At 43.0% G+C, this 20,951-nt stretch overlaps 2 protein-coding genes and 1 pseudogene across 2 annotated transcripts; all 3 read left to right on the top strand.

The window, feature by feature from the left end:
• Nucleotides 1-6,963: 6,963 nt before the first annotated feature.
• On the top strand, nt 6,964-9,316 carry LOC129145438 (olfactory receptor 7A10-like; the record flags this gene model as incomplete). The annotated part of the gene is made up of 3 exons (XM_054692933.1): nt 6,964-7,860; nt 8,888-8,905; nt 9,242-9,316. Coding segments are annotated over 3 exons (990 nt in total), but the record flags the coding sequence as incomplete, so codon positions are not given.
• A 464-nt stretch (nt 9,317-9,780) lies between these two features.
• Nucleotides 9,781-12,138, top strand: LOC119240328 (GTP-binding nuclear protein Ran-like; annotated as a pseudogene).
• Nucleotides 12,139-13,031: 893 nt separating this feature from the next.
• On the top strand, nt 13,032-20,056 carry LOC119240327 (olfactory receptor 7A10-like). Its single transcript, XM_037504676.1, has 2 exons — nt 13,032-13,063; nt 19,105-20,056. Exons 1-2 carry the CDS (start codon nt 13,032-13,034, stop codon nt 20,054-20,056), a joined length of 984 nt encoding a protein of 327 aa, XP_037360573.1.
• The last annotated feature ends 895 nt before the right edge of the window (nt 20,057-20,951 follow it).

The raw sequence follows: 20,951 nt of genomic DNA, 5'->3' as shown, positions 1-20,951 counted from the left end.
TCTCTTCTTTCAGGTCTTCTATAAATTCTTCTCCTTTTTCTGACTTTTTATAATTCAACAGTGGGGTGTCAGGGTGAAGGTCATTTTCACTTTGAAATTCGGGTGTTATCCCCACTTCCTGGACATTCATGCTTCTTTCATTCTTTAGGTTTGGAAAATTCTCAGCAATGATTTTTTTGAAGAGTGTCCCTCCTCCCTTCTCCTTCATCTTCTGGGTTATCGACTATCCCGATGTTTCCACCTCCAGTTGAGTCTAACATTTTTTGTATCGTTTCCTTATTTTCCCGTGTCTGTCTTATTTCTCTCTGATTTCCTAATTTTGTGATTTATACATTTGGATCCTCAAGCTCTGAAGTTATTTTGTTTGCCATTTTAGTTCCACCTAAAACACTTTCTATATTTGTGGTCATTTACATTCAGAGACTCTTTTGTGTTCTCTTAACATTGTCCATCTCTTTGGTGAAGACTCTCTGGTTCTTTATCTTCTTTTCAAGGTCTCGCAGCGGCCTGTCTGCCCTGAGTCACCTCCCATAACTCACGGGTGTATTCAATGTTGTTGCTCCATGTCACTGAGACTCCTCTGCTTCTCTCCCCTGTATATGAGCCAGAACTTCTGCTCTGATCCTTTTTTTCCTTCTTCTGCTCGGATGTTCCTTGATTTCTAAGTATTTATGTCACCTCATTGCCAGGTTTATAGTGGGTCAGAGTTGACTGCTTCTCTTCTAGTTTACCTTGGCGTGAGGTGGGCAGTGGGGAGTCTGGGACTTAAGTATTATCTCAGTTTGTTGAGACGTGAACTCTGTCACCTCCACCTCCTCCCCCTCCCTCTACAGAAGCTCCAATTGGTCTTCAACTGTCCTCATCTCCCTCCCTACCTCCTTCAGGTTGTTCCTGCCACGGATTGAGTCTCCTGGTGACTGGAGCTGGGTCTAGTCCACAGGGTCCCATCTCTGGACTCAGCTGGCCTGGATATGAAGGCGGCACCTGATAGGCCGTGTGCCCATTGCACCACTGTAGCCACAGGCAATGACACCACAGCCACCTGCCCTGCTGTCCACTGAGGGACCCGGGTTGCAAACGCTGCAAGTCGGCGTGATACTTTGCAAAGAAGTGCTGTGTTCTCTGTCCCACCGTCCTTTCCCTGCTCTGGGATCCATTACGAAGCCATCTGGTCACTGGTCACTGAGCTCACAGTGTCCGAGGCCAGAAGCGGAAACACTTATTTACGTAATGTTGGTGGAATGTAAACTTGTGCATCTATTATGGAAAGCAATATGTAAAATACTTAAAAATTTAAGAATATAAGTTCCCTATGATCCAATTGTCTCACTTCTGAGTATTTAGCTGGAAAATACACACAAAAACCACACATTACAGAGGTGTGTGCCACCCACATTCACGGCAGTGGTTTCACAACAGCCAAGAGGTAGAAACAATCCAAGTGATCGACAGATGGAAAAAAAGATGTGGTATATGTTTATCATGGAATACTATTTACATAGTAAAAAGATGAAATTGTGCCATTTGCACAAGAGAATTATCCTTACTGATATAAGCCAAGCACACAAAGTCATCTATCCTATCATATGTGATAAAGAAAACAAATAAACAGATCATGTCAATAAAACAAACTATACTTTTGGACTATATAAGAACATTTAGTGGCTAACAGAAAGATGGGCAAAGGGAGGTGATTAATCAGAAACAGAGGGCAATGGCATAACGAAAGACAAAGTTAAACTTTTGGCCGTGAACTTAATGTTGCATATACACATGATGACTAATAATCATGCATTCCTGAAATTAAAAGAAATAGAAAATGACACAAGGAAATGGAAAGTTATTCTTGCTCATGGACTGGAAGAATCAAGGTGGCCACAATGAACATCCTCCACAAAGCACTACACAGAGTCAACGCAACACACGAAATTATCAACAGCACCTTCATGGAATAAAACATACATTACTGACATTCATATGGAACCACAAAAGACCCTGGATAGCAAAGCAACTCTGACAAAAAGGGGAAAAATTATGACAATACCAGACTTCAAACTACACTATAAAGCTATAGTAATTAAAACAATACTGGATGATTAAAATGGTCTGGCAACAATAACAGACACAGAGACCAAAGGGATAGAATGAAGATCCCAGAAATTAACCAGACTTATAGGAATAGTTAAATCTACACATTAGGAGCCAAGAACAGATACTGGAGCAAGGAGCCTCATCAGTAAATGGTATTGGGAAAACTGCACACACATGCAAAAGAATGAAACTAGATGACTAAATCTAAATCACACAAAAACCAATTCAAAATGAATAAAAGGGGCCTCCCTGCTGGTGCGGGGATAAGCAACACACTGTGAAGCTGTCCATAGCCTGTCAACACGATTTTGATCCCCTAGCTGGTCAGGGAGCTACCTACATGGCACGGCAGACCTCTCCTGACTTGCCCGCTGCTCCCCTCAGCAGTGCAGTTCAGTCACACTGCCTGTTCTGTTCCCCACTCTGTCTCTGGTAAATTCTCTCACCCTCCCGCCTGTCTGACCTGTACCCCAGCTCTTGTATGCATAAATAAATGAATGTTTAAAAAAACAAAATGAATAAAAGACTTTGATGTAAGACCCAAAATGATAACACACATAGAAGAAAACGTGGGCAAAACACTCTTCAAAATAAATTTCAGATGTGTTTGTGGAATCATCCCCAGCAGCAAGGGAAACAAAGGAGAACATGAATATCTGGGACTGTATCAATCAAAATGCTCTGTGCAGCACGAGAACACAGCACTAGAGCACAAGGACGGCCCACTCAAGGGAGGACATATTTGCACAGCGTAATTCTGACAATTAAATATACACAAAGAACATGGGTGTTGAGGCCCATCCTCTCCTGTTCCACATCACAGAGACATGCCAAGTTCAACGTGAGATACCCAGCTGGTTAGGACACATCTGGTGGACAGAGGGAGGCTACTGGTGCAAGCCCAGTGAGCCATTAGATTCTCTGATGTAACATCAAATTATTTCCCAGAACCTGCCTAACGTGCATAGAGACCTAGTCGGGGGTGTGAAAACATCCCTATTGTGTGTGTGGGAACAAAGTGGACATCAGGATAGGAAAATTAAGGATACTAAGGACAAGAAAGTCTCACAACAAAGTGGATACTAAGGACAGAAAGTTAAGGAAACTCTATAGTCTTCCAAAGAAGATTTTCAGTACTGAGGCGAGTCGTCACAGTCACCACAAGCCCTTCCTCTGGCTGCTAGAAGAGCAATGGGCGACCCTCACTTGGAGTTCATTGTGGCGCCTGCTCTTGCCTCCTTTGGGGGCTGTCATGGGCCCAGCTTTGGCAGTGAAGACTGGTCAGGATTCAGAGGTTGCTCAGACAACTGCTGCTCGGATGAGGTGGTGACCTGTGAGGATGGGACGCCCGGTGTCAGGAGTGGACTGTTGTGGGCAGCACCTCACGCTGGCAGCACTGAAGCGTGTTAGCAGTTCCCTGTGCTGCTAAGCAGGACACGTGCTTAGTCTCGGGGGTCAGAGGAGGCGCATGGGCTTCAGAGTGAGGGCGGCAGTTGTCAAAATCTTCACTCTTGGGCCCTGCACATTTACCTGGTTAGGAACACAGGCGTTTCCTTCTGGAGTTTCAAACATAAGGCTGCTGCAGTCACATCAGGGTGAAAACAAAAAAGAAATTCCTATTTGCTTTTGCAAAAGTGCCATGAAAACAAGGAGTGTGGCTGCTATTTTTTATCTATTTTTTACATCATTTTTCCTTTTTTGCATAATGTTTGCATTTTCATCTTGATTATAGGCCCCACGCAATACCCAGCACATTTGAAAACGTGAACACAGAATTAGAACAGGTGCTGGGTGGTTACAGCATGAAGGCCGGGGAGTAACAAAACTGGATGCACTTGACATCTAATCTAGTCTCTTGGGATCAGAGAATCATTAACAAACTTTCCTTTTGCCAAATCCAGTGTCCACAGGGAACTCATGAGCTCAGAGCTTGGAGCAGGAGAGTGAGGTGTGGCTAATGAGACCGCGTAGAGGGCGGTAAATACCCTGTCTCCCTCGGTCCCTCAGACTGTCCAACCCGGGACCGGAGAGGACATGATTCCTGTCTGTGGAGCCCGACCTCTGCCCAGGGACCAGCCCTTGGCGCCCTCCTGAGATCCTGTCTGTGACACAGCCCAGATCCATCCTCAAGCGTCCAGGAGGGACTCAGACGCTCCATGGAGAAGCCCCCCTCACAGCCCCCACCCAGGTGAGTCTCAGAGCCCAGCAGGCACTTGGGACAGATCCAGGGAAAATGCAAACTGAGAAGTTCTGCCTCAGGTCACAGAGATCAAACCAGGTCCAGGGACAAGAGGTTGCCTTGTTCTCTTGCTTGACTGTTCGTCAATTTATAATTAATTTCCTTAATTTGTGACTCAAAACTGTTCACTGCTCTCAACAATACAGAGATGGTGCTGACAGTGAAGAGACAGGAAGGAAAACCTGTTAGGATGCGACTGAAGGAGGAGTGTGAGGCTTAACGTGGTTCCAGCAAAGTCAGGAAAGAGCCAAGAAGGTTTGGAGTTGAGGCAGCAGGAAATAAAGTGTTTAATGGGAAGGGGATGGCGGGAGTGGACGGGGTGATGAGCAGGGCATCTGTGTTGGAGAGATCCAGAGTAATGGGGGCACATGACCTCACAGAGCAGCTGAGGAGAGGAACAGTGTGTAGTGTTCCCTCACAGCAGGTGCTCACAGAAGTCATCCTTTTTCTTTAATGTCAGTTGGGGGAGACTAAAGAGTTTAACTTCAGAACCACTCTAGCACTGGCCAATCTGCACAGTTTTGCTTGTTAGAATTTTGCTTTTTTCAATTACAAATTGTTCTCGTTCTTACATTTACTTACACCCTGAGCTTTTATCTGATTTTCTTTCAAATATTGAAATAGAATGAGAGTTTTTCACAATAAATACTTGGCAGTTAATTCTCCCATATATGGAGAGATTGTTGTACAAAATGTTTGAAAGTTTTCAATGTGTGTGTGGGCCTCAGTCGATCCTTTGTGTCCCACCACGTATGTTGAACATAGGCTGTTCTTGAAGTCTTGGTAGTACTAAGCTCTCATACACATTGTGTTCACGTCACATCTGTGTTTCCTCATTACTGTGTCTCTTCACATTTGTGATGTGATCTGTTGTATTTTCATTGATATTAGTTGACATGAAACACTGTGAAAGTTGGAGACAAACATGTTGACTGGATATATTAATCTACTGCAATATAATGACCACTGCAGCACTAGCTGACACCCCCTCAATACACACAATTAATATTTATTTTTGTCACAAAACGTTTAAGAAATAATCTCTTCACAACTGGGAAGGTTGTAGGAAAGCACTGCTGACTGTCATGCAGTGGATTTGCAGAACCTTGTTCATTCAGTTACAAATGAATACATGAATAAATAAATATGGACACAGGAAAAGGTTCCTTGATCTTAGGTATCTAGTGCCTTAAAATGCAGAGGAAATAACTTTCTTTACAACAATTTGGATAGGTGGCCCTTTGCAAAGTAAAACGCTTCCTATTTTCCTTGTCCTTAGTGATTTGATTCCAATTCTCAGCTGTGCCTCAACGCACTGGTCAAAACGCCCTAAGCGTGGATCAGAAAGTGTGTGAGTGGAGGAAATAAGGGAAATAAGCCTTATTACAGGTAAGGGAAACACAGATTGCACACCTCTCCCAAGTGGAAGCTGTCTTCCGTAATCAAACATTCAGAATTCAGAAGAAATATGAGGGAAAGAAATTATAGTCTATGGCGGGATTAAATGAGGGATCATTTATGCATGTAACACATAATGCTCACACTTAGGCACAGCACACGTAACACAATCTACACACTAGAAGATGTACAATGTCATGTGCAGGAACTTCACACAGCAGCAGGATGTCGGGGCTTCCTGCCCACTCTCTCATCTCACCCCCAACCTAAAGCACCCACTCCGGTCACATCCCTACTTCGTGGATCTGTAACTGTGCCAAAAACACTCCTAGATTCCATCTTTTTCTGGCTGTTTCCCCAAACCCAAATGTTCTTCTCATGCGTATATTGTTGCCGCGTGATGTCTCCTTCATAGATAAATCCTGCTGCCTTCAGATATTTTTGTTCAAAGTCTGTTAATTGGAAGTGATTACACAAGATTCCTCTTGATTCTAACTCTTCATCCAACTACATTATTTTACCTAACAATAGTAATCACCATATGAAATATTATTTTCCGAGACCACACACATACTTAGAAGAAAACTTGCTTGGGGCTTGGATTTTTCCTTTTTAAAAAAAATTATTTATTTATTACGCATGCACAGAAGAACAAGGAAGCAGGCCAAAGATGCAGTGAGTGAGGCACTCACCAGAGACAGAGTGGGGGGCAGGACAGGCAGATCTACTGAAACACACTGCTGAGGGGAGCAGTGTGGAGACAGGAGAGGTCTGCTGTGCCATGTGGGTCACTCCCTGGCCAGGGATCATACTCAGGCAGTCCCAGTGGTGGCCCTGAGACTTAGCCCCTGTACTACCAGGGACACCCGAGGGCTAGGATTTTTCAAAGTCAGTCTCACTGCTATTTCTCCATGATTCCAACAATATTTGCATAATGCAATTGGTCAAATGAATTTAAAAGAAAGTATTAGGACATTTTCAAAGAAAATTTTGACTTGGATATATGTTTAACTTAGATGTAAGAATGGCTAATTATTTTCAGTATCAGGAGAAGGTGTTAAGTGTAACAGCCTTGAAAATTTCGGGTAACAGGTACTAGCTCTAAGAAATGAAATTGATTAACTGAATGTATTTAAAATAAAATCACCCCATTTAAACTCATTTCTTGATTGCTCTGCTGTGGTGAAGTTGACATCACTTCTGTCTCCATCCCCAGGCTCACCAGCGACCTGGCGCCAGGAAACCAAACCCACCCCACAGCGTTCACCCTCCTGGGGCTCTCAGAAGAGGCCTCGCTGCAGCCCCTCCTCTTCTGGGCATTCTTGGCCATGTACTTGGTCACAGTCACTGGGAATCTCCTCATCATCCTGGCCATCGTCACGGACCCCCGCCTGCACACCCCCATGTACTTCTTCCTTTCCAACTTGTCCTTTGCCGATATCTGCTTCACCTCCACCACCGTCCCCAAGATGCTGCTGAACATCCAGACACAGAACAAAGCCATAACCTACTCGGGCTGCCTCAGCCAGGTGTTTTTCTACTTACTCTTTGGAGGACTGGACACCTTCCTCCTGACAGCCATGGCCTACGACCGGTTTGTGGCCATCTGCCATCCCCTACACTACATGGTCATCATGAACCCCCAGTTCTGTGGCCTCCTGCTTCTTGCATCCTGGGTGTTAAGTCTTCTGCAATCTCTGTTACACAGCTTACTGGTTTTGCAACTGTCCTTTTGCTCACAGCTGCAAATCCCTCACTTCTTCTGTGAACTGGACCAGGTGATCCAGCTTGCCTGTTCTGACACCTTCCTCAATGAGCTGGTGATATATTTAGCAGCGGGGATTCTGGGGGTCATTCCTCTCAGTGGCATCCTTTACTCTTACTCTAAGATTGTGTCCTCTGTTTTGAAAATCTCCTCAGCGAGCGGCAGGTACAAAGCCTTCTCCACCTGCGGGTCTCACCTCTCTGTGGTCTCCCTGTTCTACGGGACGGCGCTAGGTGTGTACCTCAGCTCTGCTGCTACCCACGACTCCAGGGACAGTGCACCAGCCTCAGTGATGTACATGGTGGTCACACCCATGCTGAACCCCTTCATCTACAGTCTCAGAAACAAGGACATAAAGCAGGCCCTAGTGAGGCTCTTCAGCTGAAGAGCAGACCAACGTGATGGTGTTTCCACCCTCAGATTGTCTGGTCGGGAGCAGCAGGGCTCACATTCCATGGAGTAAGTCATCATCCTGTCATCAGTCAGTCAGAGATAATCTGTGTTTGTCTTATGTACAGAGTTTGATATCAGTTTTTTATACATTATAAATATGCTTTCTGAATTTCCTTAATTATTTTTAACTGCTCTGAATACTGGCGTCAGTACTAACAAAAGCATAGTGTACTTGAATTTTTTTTTAGGAAAATGTTTAAAACAAAAAGTTGGCATTTACAAAATAATAAAAACAAATGGAGGAAAAATATGTACAACTGTGTCAGGTAAAAACAAGCAACTTACTTATGATTTCCAGAAAAATCTTGTCATATCACAGTATCCATGCGTGTTCAGGATTAATATTCTGCTGTCCCTGGTTTCTGTCCTTTACTTCCATTCTTTCGGTGATTTTGTGTAGACCCGTAATATTTCTGTTCATGTCATTTTGCTCAGGGCTTTGTGAGCTAAGGCTCAGTTTTCCTTCCTTATAGACGAACTCTTGTCAGTATTACTGTCAGGCAGGCAGACCAGACAGTGATAAACTCCATTGGCTTCTCTGTCCAGGAAGCTTTTATTGAACATTTATATTTGAATAATTCTGCAGGATACAGTATTCTTGGCTGGAAGTCCTTGCATTCATTCCTCTTCTTTCTTGGCGATTGACAGGGGAAAATCAGAGGAGAGCCTAATTTGGGGCCTTTGCAAATTATATTTTACTCAGGACTCCTGTAAATTCTTCTCTTTTTCGTGATTTTTTTAAATTTAACAGTGCGGTGTCAGGTGTAGGTCATTTTCAATTTGAAATCCAGGTGTCATCGCTACATCCTGGACATTCCTGCTTATTTCATTCTTTAGGTTGGATAATTCTCAGCTATGATTTTTTGGAAAAGTATCACTCCTCCCTTCTTTCTTCATCTTCTGGATTATCCACTATCCTTACGTTTCCACTTCTTATTGAGTCTGACATTGTTTGTAGCGTTTCCTTATTTTTCCTGTGTCCTTGTATCATTTCTCTCTGTTTTCCTAACTGGGTGATTTATATATTTGGATCCTCTATTTCTGAAGTAAATGTGTTTGCCAGTTTAATTCTATTTAAAACATTTTCCATATTGTGTTCATTGCCACAGGCAATGACCACCACAGCCACCAGCCCTGCTGTCCATTGAGGAACCCAGTTTGCAAATGCTGCAAGTCTGCTTACTACTTTGCAAAGAAGTGCTGTGTTCTCTGCCCCACCCGTCCTTTCCCTGCTCTGGATCCATTATGAAGCCATCTGGGCTCCCCTGAAAACTCTGATCTCCTCACTCTGGTAGAGCGTGGAGAATTCCTTTCCTGTGCTGGTCACTGAGCTCACAGGGTCCCCGCCGGAAGAAGAAACACTTATGTAATGTTGATGGAAGGAAAACTTGGCATCTGTTCTGGAAACAGTATGGAAATTCCTCAAAAATGGAGGAATATGAGTTCCCTATAATCCAATTGTCTACTTTTGAGTGTGTAGCTGGAAAATATACACAAAAACTACTAGTTCAAAGAGGTGTGTGTCACCCATGTTGACTGCAGTGGAATTTACAATAGTCAAGAGGCAGAAACTATCCAACTGTCCACTGATCGACAAATGGCCAAAATGATGTGGTATATGTAGATCATGGAAAACTATTTATTCCTTTAGATATTAAAAAGATGACATTGTGCCATTTGCAACAACAGAAGGGAAACATCAGAATTATCCTTACTGAAATAAGCCAAGCAGAGAAAGTCAAATACCATGATTTCACTCATATGTGAAAAAGGAAACAAATAAACAGATCATGTGAATAAAACAAAATAAGAACATTTAGTGGCTAACAGAAAGATGGGGTAAGGGAGGTGTTTAAATCAGAAACTGAGGACAATGGTATAATGAAAGATAAATTTGAACTTTTTTAAAAAAAATATTCTTTTTTTTTAAATTTATTTATAAAAGAACTGGGGTACAGGTCAGATGTGCGGGAGGTGAGAGGATTCACCAGAGACAAAGCAGGGAACAGAACCGGCAGACTGATGACAGACACTTCTGAGGGGAGCAGCGGGCGAGACAGGAGAGGTCTGCTGTGCATGTGGGACCCTTGCTGGCCAGCCGGGATCAAACCGGCACTGCTAGGCTGCGGTCACCTTCACAGCGCTGTGCTCCACCACCTGCGCCACCAGGAGAGGCCCAAATTTGAACTTTTAGCAATGAACTAAATGTCGCATATACCTATGTTGATTAATAATCATGCATATCTGAAATTTATATAATGTTATAAGGCAAGGTTACTTCAGTGTAATAATTGAAAGCTAAACTCAAAGGAAATGGAAAGAATTTAATGGGAGTGTCTCTTTAATAAATAGGTTTATATTAAAATTAACTTATGTTTCAAAGTGAATAATAAAGTTACTTTGCAATATAAAATAAAATGTGAAATTACTGAATTGGAATAGCCATAAAAAATTAGGCCCACATACTACATGGGTCCATTTATACATAATACACAGAAGGTTACGCAAGATTGAGTATCTTTCTTAAATTATTTTTTTTAAAAGATGGCCCTAAGTCAGTTTTCTCTTGTCTCATAGTGTGGGAATAATAAACCAATATTCACATGGATGTTTTGAGACAAGTGCTTGTAAATAGTGGTTATTATTTTAGGATGAGTTCCATTTATGTCCAGATTTTAGAGTTTTCAGCATACCTGGATTTGGATCTAATGATATAATAAACCAGTTCAGTTAAGGCGGCAAGATATAAACACAAACAAAATCAGCTCCCTTCCTATATATAAACAATGAGTTAGGTGAGAAAAAAAATCAAGAAAATGATCCCACTTACAATCAAACCAAAATAAATAAAAGTTAAATACCTAGTTAGTAAACTTAACAAAGGATGTGGAGGGCCTTTATAAAGAAAACTATAAGACTGTCAAAAGAGATAAAAAAGACATGAAGAAATTTAAAGTTATTTCTTGTTCATGGACTGGAAGAATCAATGTGGCCACAATGAACATCCTCCACAAAGCACTACACAGAGTCAACACAATTACATGGAATTATCAGTGACACAATTTAAGGAATAAAACATACATTACTGAAATTCATATAGAACCACAAAAGACCCTGGACAGCAAAGCAAATCTGACCAAAAAAGGGAAAACATCATTATTAAACCAGACTTCAAACTATACTATAAAGCTATAATAAGTAAAACAATACTGGATGATTAAAATGGTCTGGAACAATGGGATAGAATCAAGACCCAGAAACAAACCAGACTTATAGGAACAGTTAATCAACAAAATAGGAGCCACGAACATACACTGGAGCAAGAAGCCTCTTCAGGAAATGGTATTGGGAAAACTGGACACACATGCAGAAGCATGAAACTAGATGATTCCATCTCCAAACACACAAAAATCAATTCCAAATGAATATAAAAGTCTTTCATGTAAGACCCCAAACCATAACACACATAGAAAAAAACATGGACAAAACACTGTACAATATAAATTTCAGATGTGTTTGTGGATTCATCTGCAGCAGCAAGGGAAATAAAAGCAAACATAAATAATTGGGACTATATCTACCAAATGATTCTGTACAGTAAAAGAAAACATCACTACAACACTAAGACAACCTACTAAAGGGAGGATATATTTGCACAGCATAATTCTGACAAATAAAGTCATACAAAGAACCTGGTATGCTGAGGTCCATCCTCTCCTGTTCCACACCCAAGGAGAGGTGTCAAGTTCAACATGAGCTACTCAGCTGGTTGGGAGACGTCTGGTGGATGGAGGGAGGATATTAGTCCAAGCGAGTGAGCCATTAGATTGTCAGAGGTAACAAGTTATTTTCAAAAGCGTGCCCAACTTGCACAGAGACCTGGTAGGGGTGTAAAAACATCCCTACTGTGTTTTGTGGCAATAAAGTGAACATTGAGGACAGAAAAGTTAAGGAAAATTGATTGTCTTCCAAAAGAAGAACTTTCAGTACTGACAGGAGTCCATCAAAAGGAGCTACAAGTCGTTCCTCTGGCTGCTGGAAAAGCAAAGGGAGACCCTCACTGGAGTTTGCTGTCATGCCTGCTCCTGCCTCACCAGGGGCTGTCACGGACCCTGCTTTGGCAGGGAAGTCTGGGCATGATTTAGAGGTTGCTCAGACAACTGCTGCTGGGGATGAGGATGGTGACCTGTGAGGATGGTGACGCCCACTGTCAGGAGTGGAATTTGTGGGCAGCCCCCAGCGCTGGCAGTGGCACAGCAAGTTAGCACTTCCCTGTGCTGCTAAGCAGGACACCTGCCTACTCTTTGGGGGGCTGAGGAGGTGCACGGGCTTCAGAGTGAGTGTGGCCGCTACAAAAATCTTTGCTCTTTAGACCTGCATATCAGCTGGTTAGGAACACAGTCGTTTCCTTCTGGCGTTTCAGACATAAGGCTGCTACACTCACATCACAATAAAAACAAAGAAGAAATTCCTATTTGCTTTTGCAAAAGTGCCATAAACACAAGGAGTGTGGTTGCTGAAGCTTTATATAGAGGAACTCGGTTCTCTGTTTTATGAGAGAGGAATAGCACTATTGGACATATTCAGGGGTCTGTGCTTGTACCGCATTTGTGCCTTGATGATCCAGGGCATCAAGTCAAGACGGGCTCCTCAGGCACAGACATTTGGAAAACTTGAACACAGAGTGAGAATAAAGTGCTGGATGGTCACAGAACTGGAAGGTGCGGGAGTTCATGAAAAAAGAGTAACAAAAACTGGATGCACTTGACATCTAATCTAGTCTCTTGGGATCAGAGAATCATTAAGGAACTTTCCTTTTGTTCAGTCCAGTGTCCACAGGGAAATCATGAGCTCAGAGCTTGGAGCAGGAGAGTGAGGTGTGGCTAATGAGACCACGTGGAGGGCGGTAAATACCCTGTCTCCCTCGGTCCCTCAGACTGTCCAACCCGGGACCGGAGAGGACATGATTCCTGTCTGTGGAGCCCGACCTCTGCCCAGGGACAAGCCCTTGGCACCCTCCTGAGATCCTGTCTGTGACACAGCCCAGATCCATCCTCAAGCGTCCAGGAGGGACTCAGACGCTCCATGGAGAAGCCCCCCTCACAGCCCCCACCCAGGTGAGCCTCAGAGCCCAGCTGGCACTTGGGACAGATTCAGGGAAAATGCAAACTGAGAAGTTCTGCCTCAGGTCACAGAGATCAAACCAGGCCCAGGCACAAGAGGTTCCCTTGTTCTCTTGCTTAATGACTCGTCAATTTATAATTAATTTACTTAATTTGTGACTCAAAACTGCCCACTGCTCTCAACAACACAGAGATGGTGCTGACAGTGAAGAGACAGGAAGGAAAATCTGTTAGGATGAGACTGAAGGAGGAGTGGGAGGCTTAACGTGGTTCCAGCAAAGTTAGGACCCAGCCAAGAAGGTCTGGAGTTGAGGCAGCAGGAAATAAATTGTTAAATATGAAGGGGATACGGGAGTGGACGGGTGATAGCAGGGCATCTGTGTTGGAGAGATCCAGGGTAATGGGGGCAGATGACCTCACAGAGCAGCTGAGGAGAGGAACAGTGTGTAGTGTTCCCTCATAGCAGGTGCTCACAGAAGTCATCCTTTTTCTTTAATGTCAGTTGGGGGAGACTAAAGAATTTGACTTTGCAACCACTCTAGTACTGGCCAATCTGCAGTTTTGCTTGTTAGAATTTTGCTTTTTTCAATTATAAATTGTGCTCATTCTTAGTTCATTGATGTACAGGTTCTGATTTTTTATTCTGGTTTGTGATTCAAATATTCAAACAGAATTGGAGTTTTTCAAAATAAGTGCTTTGCACTCAATTCCCCTACATATGTGGAGATTGTTGGACAAAATGTTGAAGGTTTTCCATTTTGTGTGGGGCTCAGTAGATCCTATTGTGTCCCATTATGTATTTTAAACATCGGCTGTTTTCTCGCATTCTTAGTAGTAATAACCTGTTATACACCTTGTGTTCATGTCACATCTGCTTTTCCTCATTACTACATCTCACATTTTGATTTGATCTGATGTATTTTCATTGAGATTTAATTGAAATGAAACAGTGTGTAAGTTGAGAAAAAAATTTTGATTTGATATATTTCTATATTGCAATATGATTACCACTGTAGTACTAGCTACCCCCTCCATCACTACATGCATTTCATATTCATTTTTGTCACAAAACGATTCAGAAATAATCTCTCGGCCACTTGGAAGGTTATAAGAAAGTACTGTTGATTATGGCACTATGCAGTAGATTCCAGAACCGTATTCATCCAGCAGCTTCTAGTGTGTATCCTGAACCAACTCCTACCAAATTCCCCACCCCGATCCATGTAACCGATTCAAGTCTGTGTAAGGACCACACACAGAAGTGATTTCCAGGATGGGTAGCTCTCTGACTTCTGTCATGGAGCAGAATGTTCTTAGGTGCTTGTGTTGTCGCAAGAGACAGGGTGTCCTTTTTCTTGACTGAATAGTAGTAGCTCATATATTATTACAAAGAATGTGTGTTATAACCACACAAAATCCTGTGTGTGTATTATACATTAAAAGTTTTACAAAATCCAAGTATATTTATTTGGAAAATTAAGATCAATATTATATATATATATATATATATATATACATAGAGAGAGAGAGAGAGAGAGCCCATATATATTTTATATCTATACGTGTACACATTATTTTCTTTATTTATCCACTGTTGGCCTCATAGGTTATTTCTAAATTTTGGCTCAATAAACAAGGGTTGTAGATAGCTTTTGGTGTCATGTTTTCATCGCCTTTGTACATGTATGAACAGATCATGGGGGGGTCTAACTTTGCTATTTGTATTCTCTTTTCCACCATGGCTGAAGCAGTGAATTAGCCACTGACAGCACCCCAGGGTTCTCTGCTCCCTTACCCTCACTGCTGACCTTTGGTCATCTCCCTGGTTGCTCTGTCAGCAGCTGTGAGGTGACAGCTCCTGGTTAGGATTTGCATTTCCCTGGTGAGTGATCCTGAGAATCCCCTCATGTGCTTGTTGCCCATCTAGGTGTCTTCTCTGGAAAACACATATTTAGGCGCTCTCTGGTATGTGCATAGGCAATGACTTCCTGAGTCACTTGAAAAATCAGGAAGTCACACAGGTGGTGCTACATAAACTGAACATCTTCTGCATACAAGAGAGACAAAGGGACAAAGGGGCAGCCAATTTGTTCATAAAAACAGCCCCCACCTTCCCATCTCCTGGATCACATTCTTCTGTATTCAAATGACAAATGACATTTCCCTCAAGCATATTGGAATCCATTTTTGTTTATCTAGGTAGAAATAATCTTGGATCTGCATTTTTCCCTGCTTGGAAAGAGTGTGATTTACTATTTTTCATTTTAAGTCTTTGCCAATTTATGTTTTAGAGAACCAGTGGATGTGATTCAGTCTTGTTATATCTTTTTTTCACAGGGTCTTAGATTTGTGCACCATTGTGCTTATTGCATTCATGCTGATCCCACTACATTTAACCAGACTTTATTTTTCCTGCTGTTTCATTTATTTTATGAATTAATTTCCTTGACATAGTCTCTATACAATCAAATAACAGAAGTGGGGAAACTAGCTGACATCCCTGCTCATGTGGATGTTTCATTATGCTAGAGAGGGTCGAGCACAAGGAAAAAGCACATGTGGGATATGAAGGTCTCAGGAATAACACGGAGGAAAGGGACAGACCGTTGGGGCACAAGCAGGATTTTAGGGAATATTGTCTGGGGAGGCCACTGCTTGTTGGACGAGGAGCAAAACAAGGACCAGTTTATCTGTGTCAAAGAGAGATCAAAACCCAAAGTCTAAGGGCCTCCCTGGTGGCGCAAGGGGTTAAGCACCGCACTATGAAGGAATCTGCAGCCTTTGCAGCATGAGTTCGATTCCCAAGTTCAATTCCCGGCCGGCCAGGGAGAAACCCACATGGTGTGGCAGACCTCTTCTGTCTCTCCTGCTGCTCCTCTCAGCAGTGTATTTCAGTACATCTAGCTGTTGTGTCTCTGGTGAATCCTCTCCCCCCCCATCCCTGGCCTGTACCTCAGCTCTTGTATGCATATAAAAACCCAAGAAAAAGAAAAGAATCAATTCCACAAAAATGAAAAACCAGAGGAGGGACAATCTCAGTCACTCTGCATCATGTCACAGCGTGTGGTCACATAAGGGGGAACAGGTACAAAAACAACACTCAGATCAGGATCCCACTGTCAACCCCACTACAGGCGAGTGGAGTGACAGCAGGTCCGTCGGCCTGGGGGCCCTGGTGTCCAAGGAACTGTTCTCCACCCAGCCTGGCCCTTCAGTTGGGGGCTCACTCACATGGTCTCTCCCTCATTGGCAAGAACTGACCTTTCAAATACTTCTCTCCTGTATGCAATGATGCCAGATTCTTCTTACTGTGGCCAAAAGTCTGACCTGTCTTTACTCTGTGATGAAGCTTACCTACCCGCACATACATACAGAAATGACACACGCACATACACAGGTACACACAACTGATGGAGGAGAACTGTTAATCAGTGGTCACGGTGTGTTCGGATAATGCACTCAGACATTTTCCTACGGGCTTTACTTGTTCTATTCTACTTCATTCATGTAAACCCAGGTCTGACCCCCTAGTGGATGTGAGTCTCAGGATATGAAAATTCCTCTTGCGTGTTCTCCTAACTATTTTAGCATTTCCCTGTCTGTCTTTCTCAACTTGTCATTATTTTTGTGAGACCATATTCTTCATCTAGCTCATGCAATATGTATTTATTTATCTACTATTCCCAACTGAAGGAAATCAGGGTGAGGTGTCAGAGTACAGTGAATACATTAATTTCTCACTTAATACCATGGATATATTCTTGGAAACTGCAACTTTAAGAGAAATGATATATCACAAAACCAATTTTATCATAAGTTCATCAAGATAAACAAGAATTAAATTTCCTATGGCAGATTTCTGGTCACAGATACATCACCAAATTTGTTGTGAGACCCTGTCACTGTTACCATTAAACTCCATTTGTATTGATCATCTACTCATTTATCTCCCAATCATCTTAGTCCAGTCAGAGTTGAGGGTAACTTGGGCCTGCCAAGAAGCAGATGGTACAAAGGAACTGACCCTGACAGGATGCTGTTCACAAGCAGGACAGTGGGCCACTCGCTGCGGGTGGGAGTGCAGCCTGGTCCAGCCCTTACAGAGAACAGTGAGACCGCGTCTGAAACAGTAAACATGGATCTGCCATTTGACCCAGTCTTTCCACTCTCAGGCATCTGTCCACAAAATTCAAAAAACTAATTTGAAAAAAACTTGTACTCCCATATTTATTGCAGCACTATTTATTATAGTTGAAACATCCTAACATATGAATAGATCAAGAAGATGTAGTATATACACACAATGGAATACTACTCAGCAATCAAAAAGACAAACCTATGCCATTTGTGGCAACATGGATGGAGCTTGCAATCATGATGCTAGCTGAAATAAGTCATGGGAAAGATAAATATCAGATGGTGTAACTGATAAGTGGAATATAAAGTAACTAAATTAACAGATGAAGACAAGCTGGGCCTAACCCTTGACAGCTGACTACAGAGCTGAGACACCCAAGGGGGAGCCTGGGGGAAGGGGAAGAACAAGGCAGGGAGGAAGCACAATGGTCTGCAGGGGTGAATATGGGTGAGTGGGTGTGGGCACACTATGGTGGCGATACCTGCTGGGGGTACCCCGATATGACCTCGGTTACAAAAAAAATGAATAAATAAATAAGGAGACAATGGCCAAGGTTCTGTTTGTTTAGGTATCCAGTGTTTTAAAATGCAGAAGAAAATAGCAACTTTCTTTATAGCAATTCTGCACAGCTGATTCTTTACAAAGCAAATTGCTGTCCATAGCGATTTCCAATTGTCAGCTCTGCCTCAAGGCACAGGACAAAATGCCCTAAGTGTGGATCAGAAAGTGTGTGCAGCAGAAATAAGGAAAACAATCCTGAGCAGAGGTAAAGGAAGCACAGATTAGACATCTGTCCCAAAGTTAAAGATGTCCTCTGTAATCTAGCATTCAGAATTTAGATGATATGGGAGAGAAACAGATTACAGTTTACTGAGGGATTCAACTACAGATAATTTATATATGTGATACATAATACCCACACCCAGGCACAGCGCATGTAACACAGTCTACACACTAGAAGATCAGCAAATGTACAATGTCACGTGCAGGAACTTCCAAGGCCTGAGGAAGTCGGGATGTCCAGCCAACCTCTCTCATCTCACCCCCAACCTGGAGCGCCCCCTCCTGTCACACCCCTACTTCTGGTTCTGCAACTGTGCCAGGAAGGCTCCTGTATTGACATCTTTTCCTGGCTATTTCCCCAAACCCGAATGTTCTTCTCGTGGATATATTGTTGCCACCTGATATGACCTTCATATAAAAAATCCCATTGACTTCAGATTTTTTTTTGTTCAAAGTCTCATAATCGGAAGTGATTATCAAGTTTCCTCTAGAATCCACCTCTTCATCCAACTGCATTATTTTACTTAACAACAATAACCACCATATGAAATATTATTTACCAAGACCACACACATACTTAGAAGAAAACTTGTTTGGGGCTAGGATTTTCCTTTTTCTTCTTTCCTGGAAAAAAAATTTATTCATTAATTCCGTGCACATAGAACTGGAGTGCAGGCTGGAGGTGCAGGGAGTGAGAAGACTCACTAGAGACATGAGTGGGAAGCAGGACAGGCCGATCTACTGAAAGACACTCCTGTGCCGGTAGCAGCCGTGAGACATAACCCCTAGGCCACCTGGGAGGCCCCAGAGCTAGGATACTTCAAAGTCGATCTCACTGCTTTTCCTCCATGATTCCAACAATATTTGGATAATATAATTGGTCAAACACATTTAAAAGAAGAAATCAGGAAATTTTCAAAGAAAATTTTGACTTGGAAAAATGGTTTTTTAGATGTACCCATGGCTAATCATTTTCAGCAACAGGGAAAAGGCACTAGCTCAGTAACATGAAATATAATTACAGAATATATTTTCAATAAAATCAACATTTAAACCCTATTCTTGACTGCTCTGCTGTGGTGAAGTTGACATCACTTCTGTCTCCATCCCCCAGGTTCACCAGCGACCTGGCGCCAGGAAACCAAACCCACACCACAGCGTTCACCCTCCTGGGGCTCTCAGAAGAGGCCTCGCTGCAGCCCCTCCTCTTCGGGGCATTCTTGGCCATGTACTTGGTCACGGTCACTGGGAATCTCCTCATCATCCTGGCCATCGTCACGGACCCCCACCTGCACACCCCCATGTACTTCTTCCTCGCCAACCTGTCCTTTGCCGACATCGGCTTCACCTCCACCACCGTCCCCAAGATGCTGCTGAACATCCAGACGCAGAACAAAGCCATAACCTACGCGGGCTGCCTCAGCCAGGTGTTTTTCTTCTTACTCTTTGTAGGAGGGGACAACTTCCTCTTGACAGCCATGGCCTACGACCGGTTTGTGGCCATCTGCCATCCCCTGCACTACACGGTCATCATGAACCCCCAGTTCTGTGGCCTCCTGCTTCTTGCATCCTGGGTGTTTAGTCTTCTGCAATCTCTATTACACAGCTTACTAGTTTTGCGACTGTCCTTTTGCTCACAGCTGCAAATCCCTCACTTCTTCTGTGAACTGAACCAGGTGATCCAGCTTGCCTGTTCTGACACCTTCCTCAATGAGCTGGTGATGTATCTAGCAACGGGGGTTGTGGGGATGATTCCTCTCAGCGGCATCCTTTACTCTTACTCTAAGATTGTGTCCTCTGTTTTGAAAATCTCCTCAGAGAGCGGCAGGTACAAAGCCTTCTCCACCTGTGGGTCTCACCTCTCCGTGGTCTCCCTGTTCTACGGGACGGCGCTCGGCGTGTACCTCAGCTCCGCTGCTACCCAAGACTCCAGGGACAGTGCAATCGCCTCGGTGATGTACACGGTGGTCACCCCCATGGTGAACCCCTTCATCTACAGTCTCAGAAACAGGGACATAAAGCAGGCCCTGGGGAGGCTCTTCAGCTGCAGAGCAACCCCAACGTGAAGGGGGCCGCTTCCTCAGATTGTCAGGTCGGGAGCAGCAGGCCTCACAGTCCATGGACTAAGTCATGATCCTGTCATCACTCAGTCAGAGATAATCTGTTTGTCTTATGTATTGAGCTTGATATCAGTGTTTTTTACGTTATAAATACGTCTTCTGTATTTCCCTAATTATGTTTAACTGGTCTGAAAACTGGAATGAAGTTTTCTTCAGTAAAATGTTTAAAACAGAAAATTGGGTACTGACAAAATAAGTACAAAAAATTGGGTACTTACAATAATAATAAACTGGGTACTTACAAGATATGAAGGAAAAATATGTACATCTGTTTCAAGTAAAAACAAGCGACTTACGAATTATCTAGAGAAAGATCTTGTCACATCAAAGTATCCATGAGTGTCCAGGGCTAATACTCAGTTGTACCTAATTCTGTCCTTCACTTTCTTCCTTTTGATGCTTTGTTGGTGACCCATAATATTCCTGTTCATATCATTTTGCTCAGGGTTTTTTCATTTTTTTCTTTCTTGTGGAAGAACTCTTGTCCGCTTAGTGTCAGGCAGGCAGATGCTTAGTGTCAGGCAGGCAGATGCTTAGTGTCAGGCAGGCAGATGTGACAGTGATAAACTCCATGGACTTCTCTGTCTGGGGAAGATTTTATTCACATTCATATTTGAATAATACTGCAGGGTGGAGTGTTCTTGGCTGGAAGTCCTTGTGTGTAGGATTATGAGCACTTCCTTCCTCTCCTGTCCTGGAGAGTGACTGGGGAAAAAATCTGAGGAAGCCTCCATTGCATGCCTTTGCAAATCTTCTTTTATTCACGCATCCTGTGAAATTTTTTCCCTTTTTTCTGATTTTTAATAATTTAAATAGTGGAGTGTCAAGGGTAGGTCATTTT

Source organism: Talpa occidentalis, unplaced genomic scaffold, assembly GCF_014898055.3.
Source record: "Talpa occidentalis isolate TD23 unplaced genomic scaffold, MPIMG_talOcc4v2.1 talOcc4.12, whole genome shotgun sequence".
NCBI lineage: Eukaryota > Metazoa > Chordata > Mammalia > Eulipotyphla > Talpidae > Talpa > Talpa occidentalis.
The sequence above is the reverse complement of the archived record's forward strand: the minus strand, read 5'-3'. Positions and strand labels throughout refer to the sequence as shown.

Excerpts from the sequence above, each read along its gene's own strand:
- LOC119240327 (XM_037504676.1), top strand. The coding sequence starts at position 13,032 with ATGGAGAAGCCCCCCTCACAGCCCCCACCCAG. Across the intron at positions 13,064-19,104 it reads CCCTCACAGCCCCCACCCAG|GTTCACCAGCGACCTGGCGC; the intron begins GTGAGCCTCAGA and ends TCCATCCCCCAG.